General features: G+C 65.3%; 1 protein-coding gene across 1 annotated transcript; it reads right to left on the bottom strand.

The window, feature by feature from the left end:
• Window positions 1-2,934: 2,934 nt before the first annotated feature.
• On the bottom strand, window positions 2,935-5,231 carry LOC100541995 (inhibin beta E chain-like). Its single transcript, XM_085212223.1, has 2 exons — window positions 4,928-5,231; window positions 2,935-3,692 (listed from the first exon to the last, which is right to left on the bottom strand). The coding sequence occupies exons 1-2, from the start codon at window positions 5,214-5,216 to the stop codon at window positions 2,935-2,937; spliced, it is 1,047 nt and encodes a 348-aa protein (XP_085068349.1). The 5' UTR covers window positions 5,217-5,231.
• Window positions 5,232-10,311: the final 5,080 nt, after the last annotated feature.

Here is a 10,311-nt window from a genome sequence, read left to right as displayed (position 1 = left end):
CCAGCTTTGCCCACACTGTCAGGCTGCAGTTGGGGCTCCGGGCCTGCAGCCCCCCCCCTACACGGAGCACGGAGGTCCCACAGCCCCCGTGCCCCCCCCGGTGGGGGCTGCGATGGCTCCGTGTGCCCCACACCCCCCGTGTCACCGTGCACATGATGGAGGGGGTGGCTGCAGCGGCGGCACGGCAGCGATGGGGGCTCAGGGGGGGAGCAGAGGTGGGGGTCGCCGGGTTGGGGGAGTGATTTCCCCACCCGGGGGGCACTTTCCCTTTGGGGCCGCGTCCCTTTGCTGTTTGTTTGCACTGAAGGTTGGTCCCTGTGCTGTCACAGCGGTGTCACAACGCCGTCCCGATGCGCAGCTATTTCGGGGAAGGTGCCCTTTGCCCCCCGCTCCCAGGCAGAACGTGACAGCGTGCGGCAGTGCCAGCAGGGCATAATGGGGGGGGGACAGACAGCACGACTCCCCCCAGCCGCCATTCCCCTTCCCCACCCTGAGCCCCATGTGCCCTTCTGGGGGGGGTCGGCACACTCAAAAGACACTCAGCCCCCCAGGTGGCACCCAGCACGGTGCTGTGGGTGCCCACTCCCACCCCATAACTCCCCGTCCCCACTGCGCTCCCGAAGGTGCTGGAGCTCCGTGCTGCTGCTGACCCCGCGGCCTCTGAGCGGGATTACCCTCCGCATTAGGGATCCTTGTCCTCCCCGTGTCCCCGTGTGTCAGCACGCACCGCTCTCCCCACACCGTATGGCAGCCCTGGAGGACACGCTGGCCATAACAGAGCTCCGTGCCTCAGTTTCCCACTCCGCTCCCATCACCCGGGACCCTCCTGCTGCCCCCTGACAACCACGCTGATGGTGCCCGCTGGGTGCAGGGGTGGAGACCCCTCCCGCACGAAGGGAGGGCCGCCGGGGGGTCCCTGTGGGCTGTGGCCGATTGCTCCCCGCAGATCAGCCCCAGTGCGGTGCCAAGGTGGTGGGTGCAGTGAGAGTGGCCCCCCCGTGCCGTTTCGTAATGCGCTTCAGGGGCTGAGCAGCTTTGCTCCTGAGCTGAGTGACCCCGGTTAAGCCAGCAGGAAACCCCCCCCCAGCCCTGCGCACGGTGTGGGGCGGCGCTGCGCACCCCCTCCCTACCCCAAACCCCCCATTGCCCCTTCCCGTGGGGTGACACGCGCCCACCAGAGCCGGGGCAGCCCATACAGAGGGATGCGCGCACAGACCCCTCCCCACCCCCGCCCCCCACCCACAGATAATCTCGCCCTCCCATTTAGGAAAGTCAAAGCAGCTCAGAGCGGGGTGGGATGATCCGCGTGGATTAAGGGCTGAGAGGTACCCCCAGCCCTGCACTCACTGTGGGTCAGCATGTCAGTGTGTCAGTGAGTCAGCACCGGGGTGTGCAGCATCCACTCTGCAGGGGAAGGAAAAGCAGAGCTTGGTGGATGCGTGGGATGCTGCAGGGTGGGGGTGAGCAGACTGCAAATCCACGCGTGCCCACCCCAGAGCCCGTGGCTGCATCTCTCTCAGCACCCGCATGGGGGGCTGCCCCAGTCTGCAGTGCGGGGTGGGAGAAAGGAGGGCGCAAATCTCTGTGTTCTCAGCCCAACCCCACGCCTGCATCTCAGCATCTGCGTGGCGTTGCTTCATCAGCAGCGTGCACGTGTGCCCCAAAGGCCGAAGCATCCGATAAGGAGGGAGGGAGGGGGTCAGCTCTGCCCATTATAGGGTCATTCTGGGGAGCGTGCGCCGTGGCCGTGCTGCCCCACAGCCCTTGGGGGGCTGCCCGCAGTGCGTGGCTGATGAAAGCTGCCCTTTGTCCGCCCCAGCGCAGGGCCAAGTGGGTTTGTTCCCAGATAAAACGGCCCCACGGTGAGCTTTGAGCGGCGCTTGCACAACGAGGACCCAGGGTGGCCCGGTGGCATCGTGGAGGGATGAGAGGAGGGCATCGCCTCCCACCCCAGGATCTCCCCAGCCTCACATTGCACGCGATGCTCCCCACCCTTTGGGCACCACTGGACTGTGGTGGGAGGCTGTGGGGAGGAGAGGGGTCATGGGGTGGTGAATGGGGAGCTGTGGGATTGGGGAGGTCAACGAGGGGTGATGTGGAGGGGGGCTCTGCTATTTGTGGTGGAGTCCCGAGATTTGGGGGATGGATTTGGGGTCATCCTCCCCTCCTCGTGCAGGTGGTGCCAGGAGAAAGCAGTGAGACAGAGCCCGGGCATCGCATCTCCACCCATTTATTGGGGAAAGCTGCACCAAAGTGGGAAAATAAATTAAAAGCACGGAGCCGTGGATGCACTGCACACATGAGCACCAGAAAGCGAAGGCAGATGGGTTCTGTGGTGGAGATGTGGGGGGGCAGGGGGAAGAACAGAGCCCCGGGGGGGTCCCTATGGCTGCAGAAACCTCTGTGGGGAAGTGGTGATGGCTGCAAAACCGGAGGTGCAAAGCTTTGTGTCTTCGTATCTCCATCTTTAGTGCGGCCTCAAAGGCAAAGTGTGAGCAGGAGCTCCGTGGGGGGGCTGGGAGGGAGCTGAGCGGGGGGGGTTCACACACACGCACACACACACAGACACACACGTGGGGTTTGCACGCGTGAGGAATGGGGCTGGGAGGGGAGAGAAACCCCACACCCAGCTCTGCATCCTCCTGGGGCCGAGGGCAGCATCTCACCACTGCGCTTTTTTTAGGGCTCGTGGCAGCATCACCCCCTTCACCCTCAGCTTTTAGGGCCGTGAGTGCATCGCTCCCTGACCCCAACGCCGGCCCACGTTTGCAGCAGTGGGGCAGAGGAGCAACAAAAGCCTTTCAGCCCCACTCCGGTGGGATCGGAGCCGCTCCCTCCCCGCTCCCTCCATCGCACCGCAGTCCAGGGGAGGGGGGGGGTTGGGAGTCTCCCCTTGGCAGTCCTGGATGCGGGGGGGTCCCAGAGCTGCCTCCATCAGCTGCACCCGCACGCATCCACGATCATATCGGGGATGTCGGTTTTGACGATGTTGCTGTTGCGATCGAAGTAGAGGAGCGAGAGGGGGCGGCGACGCGTGGGGACGCAGCACGAATGGGCGGCCGTGCGCACGTTGTTGGCTTTCACCAGGCTGAGCACGGCGCTGTGGAAGGACGAAGCCATCCCGGGGCTGCCCGCAACGTGCAGCGGGCACTGCCCCACGCAGTAATTAAGCTGATAACCCTCGGGGCTGATGATCCAATCGTTCCAACCGATGGATCTGAAGTCCACGTAGTGATCCCGGCGGCAGCACAGAGAGGAGTCGCGGCTGCATCTCAGGCTGCGTTTGACCACGCGGTGCTCCGGGTCCCTCAGCGACGCCGAGGCCACCAAGAAGGGCTGACGGGGCCGAGTGGCGTTGGAGGCGGTGACGAAACCGCCGTCCCCGGAGCTCTGCAGGTACAGCCGGAGGGTTCCGCGCTCCGCCCCGAAGGAGCCGCGCAAGGCGGGGAGGATGGAGAAGGTCCTCCAGCCGCTGCCCCGAGCGCTCAGCCGCCGTGCGCTCAGCAGTACGCGGCGTTCCCCCCCCGTGTCACCGTGCCCCTCCAGCAGGGAGATGCTGAGGGTGACGTTGGTCACCGCGCCGCCAGGAACGCGGACGTAAAGCCACAGCTGGACCTGAACAACGCGCACGTCCTGATCCGGAGGGGGGGAGAGGTGGAAGCGCAGCACCGTGCCGGGGGAGGACGTGGGCTCTGCGGGGAGAGAGGGGAGGGAGTGAGCGGTGCACCCGCAGCGCCCTTAGGGCTGAGATCCCACCTGCAACCTCCCCCCTTCGCCCCCCCACCCCCACCCCACACCTCCCCCCTTCGGTCCGTCCCTCCCCTCCCGAGGATGCTGCACTTTGCGTGTGTCCACGTGTTGCTTTCTAAGGGAACCGTCCCACTCTGCCCAATGGAACGGGCACAGAGGGGGACAGTGGGGACCGGGGGACGCCCTGACCCTGATCCTAACGTTGTCCCTCTCCCCGGCCAGCCCTGCAGCCCTGCAGCCCTGCTTTGGGGCACCATTCCCGTCCCTGCAGCCCTTCATCCCCTTACAGCCCCCGTCCCCTTACAGCCCCCCACATCCCTTCAGCTCCAATCCCTCTGGCCCTCAACCATCTCTGTCCCCATCCCCCCTCCCCCCCCGGCCACCATAAATCCAAACCGAGGATTTTGTGCACACGAGAGTCCCTTCAGTCCCCTCCCCACTGCTGCTCTGTCCTCACCCATCGCGGGGGGGGACACACAGACATCGCAGTGCCACAGCACAGGGACCCCTGAGGGGAGCAGCACGGGGGGCGAGAGGGGATCCGTTTGTGTCATCTGAGCCCCTCCCAGCAGTGCCGGGGGTCACGGACCGACGGTTCCATTCCAGTCCGGGCTGAGCCCTCCCGGACACCCCCACCCCACCGCGAGGATCCCGGCGGGAGAGGGGGGGGAGAGCAGCGCTGTGGTGCTCGGGGCTGCGCATCCCGGGCAGTTCCCGCACCCACAAGGGGTCCCGCACCCACAACGGGGTCCCGCACCCATAACGGGGTCCCGCACCCACAACGGGGTCCCGCACCCACAATGGGGTCCCGCACCCACAGTTGGGTCCCGCACCCACAATGGGTCCCGCACCCACAGTTGGGTCCCGCATCCACAACGGGGTCCCGCACCCACAGTTGGGTCCCGCGCCCACAACGGGGTCCCGCACCCACAACGGGGTCCCGCACCCACAGTTGGGTCCCGCGCCCACAGTTGGGTCCCGCACCCACAACGGGGTCCCGCACCCACAATTGGGTCCCGCACCCACAACGGGGTCCCACACCCACAGTTGGGTCCCGCACTCACAACGGGGTCCCGCACCCACAATGGGGTCCTGCACCCACAATGGGGTCCCGCACCCACAAGGGGTCCCGCACCCACAGTTGGGTCCCGCACCCACAACGGGGTCTCGCACCCACCTTCCTCCCCGAAGCTGATGATCTCAAAGCGCCTCTCATCCTCGGGGGGGTCACCACGTCGGGGCCCTTCCGCCTGCAGCCTCCGCAGCGCCCGAGCCACGGCAACGCGCGGCACCGCGTGGGCGATCCGCGGCCTTTCGCGGAGCCTCAGCCCGTCCAACAGCTGCCGTTTGGCCGCCTCTTCCAACAGCCGCCGTTCCGTTTCGGCCCCGCACGACGGGCACCGTTCTGTCGCCCCGCAAAGCACCGCAGCAGCGAGCAGCCACGGGAGCGCGCAGCGCGTCGCCATCGAACCGACGGGACGGACCGGAACGGAACGGGGCTGCCGCGCCGCCGCCACCCGCTTTGGGCACCTGCGAACGGGGGCGGACCCGCAGCCCCCCCGCCATTGGACGGAGCACCGCCCGTCCCGTCGGGCATGGCCGGGGCGGGGGATTACCGGGATTAAAACACCCCCCCCGCGGTGAGGTTGGGGGGGAGGCTGCGGGGAAGGGGCGCCGGGAGGTTTCACACGGCCCCCAACCCCCCCTCCCCACCCCACCTCTGCTGTGCTCCTGCCGGCGGGGGGCAACGGTGTGCACGGGGGTGCACACGTGTGTGCGCTCGTGGGGTGTGCATGGAGGTCTGTGCACGTGGGGTTTGCACGCACACACACACACTGTGTGCTCCCAGCTCAGCATCCGCCTGGGGATGGAGATGGGGGACGGAGGGGGTCCAAGCAGCCCCCAGTGCAGCACTGCAGAGCTTATGGGACGGCCCCCAGCCCAGGCATTGCCCCCATGCACAGCACAGGGCTGTCGCTCCCAGGAAGACATCCACAGTCCCCTACCCCTGTCCCTACCCCTGTCCCTACCCCTGTCTCTACCCCTGTCCCTACCCCTGTCCCTACCCCTGTCCCTGTCCCTGTCCCTGTCCCTACCCCTTTCTCTACCCCTGTCCCTGTCCCTACCCCTGTCCCTGTCCCTGTCCCTACCCCTGTCCCTGTCCCTACCCCTGTCCTACCCCTGTCCCTACCCCTTTCTCTACCTCCACCCCTGTCCCTACCCCTGTCCCTGTCCCTACCCCTGTCCTACCCCTGTCCCTACCCCTTCCTCTACCCCCACCCCTGTCCCTACCCCTGTCCCTGTCCCTACCCCTGTCCCTTCAGCCGTAATGGGGCACAGGTCTGTCCATTCCATGGGGGCAGAGAAGGTGAGATGGGGTGGGGGGAGATAGAGGGAGGGTGGGATGGAGTGGAGTGGAGGGAGATGGAAGGGGTTAAGATGGCGGGGTGAGAGGGAGGGGTTGAGAGATTGAGAAGGGTGAGATGGTGTGGAGTGGGGTGAGTTGGAGGGGTGAGATGGAGGAGGGTGGGAAGGAGGGGGTGAGGAGGAATGGGGTGAGATGGAGGGGATGAGGTGGAGTGGAGTGAGAGGGAGTGGAATGGGGTGGAGTGGGATGAGAGATGGAGGGGGGTGAGATGGAGGAAGGTGAAAGGGAGGGGGTGGGAGGGAGGAGGGTGAGATGGAATGGGGTGAGACAGAGTGGAGTGGGGTGGGAGGAAGAGGGGTGAGATGGAGAATGAGATGGAGGGGAGTGAGGTGGAATGGGGTGAGATGGAGGGGGATGAGATGGAGGGGGTCAGTCAGAGTGGGTGGGATGCAGTGGGGTGAAAGGAGGGGGTGAGAGAGGAGGGGAGTGAGGTGAAGGGGGATGAGAGATGGAGGGGGGTGAGATGGAATGGAGTGAGATGGAGTGGGGTGGAGTGGGGTGAGAGGGAGTGGGGTGAGATGGACGGAGGTGAGATGGAATGGGATGAGATGGAGCGGGGTGAGATGGAGCGGGGTGAGAGGGAGAGGGATGAGGTAGAGGGGGTGAGATGGAGTGGAGTGAGAGGGAATGGTGTGAGATGGAGGGGATGAGATGGAGTGGGGTGAGATGGAAAGGGGTGAGGTGGAAAGGGGTGAGATGGAGGGGGATGAGATGGAGTGGGGTGAGAGGGAGAGGGATGAGGTGGAGGGAGTGGAATGGAGGGGGATGTGATGGAGGTGGTGAGGTGGAAGGGGGTGAGATGGAGCCGCTGAGGTGCTGTGAGGGCACAGCTGCTTTTGTGCCGCAGCAGAGGACCCACAGAGCACGGTGGGAACCCGCAGCCCCGCAGCGCCGTTCCGCGCAGCTCTGACCCCAGGTCTCCAGCGCCGAGAGCGGAGCCAAGCGTGGAGGTGACGTGTAAACAGAGTCTGGGAAAAAGCACCACCGCAGGTGATGCAACCGCGGTGTAAGGGGGCAAAGTCCCGCAGCGCCGGCACTGCTGGCAGAGCCCAGAATAGCCCCGGACTGTCAATAGGGAAAGTAGTGAGCACAGAGCAAAGTTCCCACCTCTCCAGGTGCTGCTGTCACAGCTGCAGTGCTGTCAGTGGTGCACACACACACGCACACACGCGCACACACACACGTGCACACACACACGTGCACACACACACACACACACACACGTGCACACACACACACACACACACGTGCACACACACACATGCACACACACACACACGTGCACACACACACACACACACACACACGTGCACACACACACATGCACACACACACACACGTGCACACACACACACACGCACACACAAGCACACACACGTGCACACACACACACGTGCACACACACACACACATGCACACACACACACACACACGTGCACACACACACACACACATGCACACACACACACGTGCACACACACACGTGCACACACACACACACACGTGCACACACACACACACGTGCACACACACACGTGCACACACACACACACACGTGCACACACACACGTGCACACACACACGTGCACACACACACACACGTGCACACACACACACACACGTGCACACACACACGTGCACACACACACGTGCACACACGTGCACACACACACGCGTGTGATGGGGGATGCGGTTGGGGCACGGCGCGGTGATCCTGGAGGTCTGTTGTGCTCGGAATGGTCCCACGATTGCCAGCTCTGTGGCACACGGCTGCACTGCTGCACACACAGCCGTGGCAGCACACAGCCGTGCGCTCGGTTTGGGGGCAGCACCTCGGCCTTTTTCCCCCTCGCGGCCCTTTTTCCCCCTCCCTTGAGGGCAGTGGGGCATTTCTGGCTGTTGGGGGTTCCCTCCCCACGGAGGCAGACGGGTCTCAATCCTCCCCCCTCCCTCACACGCACAGCACTTTGGGGGCAGGTGGGGATGGGAGGCACTGCGTCACCACAGCGCGCGTTGGAAACTGAGGCACGAGGTCCTCCTCCATTCCCCCTTCCCTGATGGATCCGAGGATGAGGGATTCAGAGGGAAGAACCCATCGGGCAAAGAGGTCAAATTGCTTTCTGACCCCATTCCTATGCAGGGACAGGACGGGGGGGGGGGGTCCCCAGAGGGCTCAGGACCCCCATTGGCACTGTAGCGTCCGTTCTGCCCCCCCCATATATCCATCCCCCCCCCCCCAGCACCGCATCCCACGGATGTGGGCCAGGGGTCAGCGCGGCGCTGCGGGCGCTTCGTGCACCCATTGCGTAACGGCGTTGTTGATTAAACGGTTCCCAGAAAGCAAAGCCCGGGGCCGACCTGACCAAAATACCCCCCTCCCCTTTGTTCCCCCCCCCCCCCCCCACCTCCGGCACTCGCTGCACACATGGCTGCGGGACCTCCGACCTCGTGGCTGTGGGGGGGTTGGGGGGGGGGCACCTGACAGCGTGACTCGGAGATGCGCACCCGCAGCTTTGCTGTAGGCTCACCTGAACGCGGCTCGGCCCCCAGCGACCCCACGGCCGAGGGAGCGGAGAGCAGCCCGGATCGGGTAGTGGGGGGGCTGGGGGGCGTTGGGGGGGAGTTGGGGAGGGGTCTCCCTGCAGCCCCAACTTGGGCATCGCGATAAATATCGATGCAAAGCTCAAAGGCGCAGCGGGGGCTGCGATGCGCTGTGGGGCGGTGGGATGGGACTGAAACCCCCCCTCCCACCCCGCCCGATGCCGGCCGCTCTCCGCAGACCTCGGGCGCCTCCAGGCGGTACCGGAACGCGGATCTCGGGATGGAGCTCCGCGGGTCCAGGAGAGCTTGGTGCCCCCCACGCCCCCCCACCTCCATCACACCGCCGCTCATTGAGGCCGCCAATTAAAGGTTAACGCTTTTCCGAAGCGGCTTTCAGGAATTCCCACCCCTCCCTCCTGGGCTGCCAAGGGGCGCCGCCGCCGCTGTTGATTTTGGCAAAGTCTCCTTCGAGAAGAAGGGAGGGGTGGGGGCACAGCGCATCCCGACCCCCCCGGCCCCGGAGTGAGGAGCGAGGGGCACCTCTGGGCTGCAGCCCCTCCAGGTCAACGGGTGGGGATGGAGCTTGGAATGATGGGACGCCTCCAGGACCCCCCTCCACAACGCGGGGCTCTGAATAAATACAGAGGGTGAAAAGGGGCAGCGGGAAAAAAAAAGAAGAGGACAAAAAAAGCAGAATTAAAAAAAAAAAAAGAGCCCGATGCCTTCCAGGGTTTGCGCAAATCGGCCTTGGGAGCCAGACGGGATCGATGGCCGCGCTCCCACCCCACCCGTGCACAGCTGGTCTGCTGGAAACCTGCAGGGTGCGGCGTGGAGATGCGTGGGAGCCTCACGGTGGGCAGCACGGGTGGTGCTGCCCCAGGGCTGCCCCACGGCTGCCCCACTGCTGTCCCGCAACTGCCCCACAGCTGCCCCTTGGCTGTGCCACCACTGCAGCACGCACCCCGCTCCAGGGCTGCTCGTGGCTCTGCCCATGCATACAGGAAGGAGCAATGCCACCCTCCTGCCCCCCTCCCCCCCCCACCACCAACCCCACAGCTGTGGGGCAGCGGTGGTTCCCTGGCAGAGCGGAGCAGGACCCCCATGGTGGGAGCAGAGGTGCCATAAGGCCGGAGCTGCCCTTTGCTCCCCGCTCTCACGGCTGCGCTGTGTCCTGCTGGGCTGGCGCGGGGGGAGCTGCTGCAATGCGGTGTGGGGTGGAAATGCACCGAGATGGGGACGGTGTGGGGCTGCGGCTGAGGGGCAGCAGCAGCCGGCAGTGAAAGAGCTGCCGGTTTATCCTAAATCGGGGCGGCAACGGCCGAACGCAGACGGGATGTTGCAAATCCCACTCCCACCTCGGTCCGTTTGGGGTCCCACATCCCCCAGCTCAGCATCCCCACTCACCCCCCCTTCTCTTCCCAGCCTGGTTGGGGTAGGTTGGGGTCCCACACCCCCCGGCACAGCGCCGACCCGCACTGCAGTGGGGAGCACTGTGCCACGCAGGGCTTTTGTGCAGCCCACGGGAACGGCGCTGCGCGACCCACAGATGCGCCCACAGCTCTGCACTTCATGACTTTATTGCTGCTTCCCCC

Source organism: Meleagris gallopavo, chromosome 31 (assembly GCF_905368555.1).
Source record: "Meleagris gallopavo chromosome 31, MGAL_WU_HG_1.1, whole genome shotgun sequence".
NCBI classification, from domain to species: Eukaryota; Metazoa; Chordata; class Aves; order Galliformes; family Phasianidae; genus Meleagris; species Meleagris gallopavo.
The sequence above is the reverse complement of the archived record's forward strand: the minus strand, read 5'-3'. Positions and strand labels throughout refer to the sequence as shown.

Coding starts and splice junctions, on each gene's coding strand:
- LOC100541995 (XM_085212223.1), bottom strand. CDS start 5,216: ATGGCGACGCGCTGCGCGCTCCCGTGGCTGCTCGCTGCTGCGGTGCTT. Junction 3,693..4,927: donor CATCAGCTTCGGGGAGGAAG/GTGGGTGCGAGA, acceptor CTCTCCCCGCAG/AGCCCACGTCCTCCCCCGGC.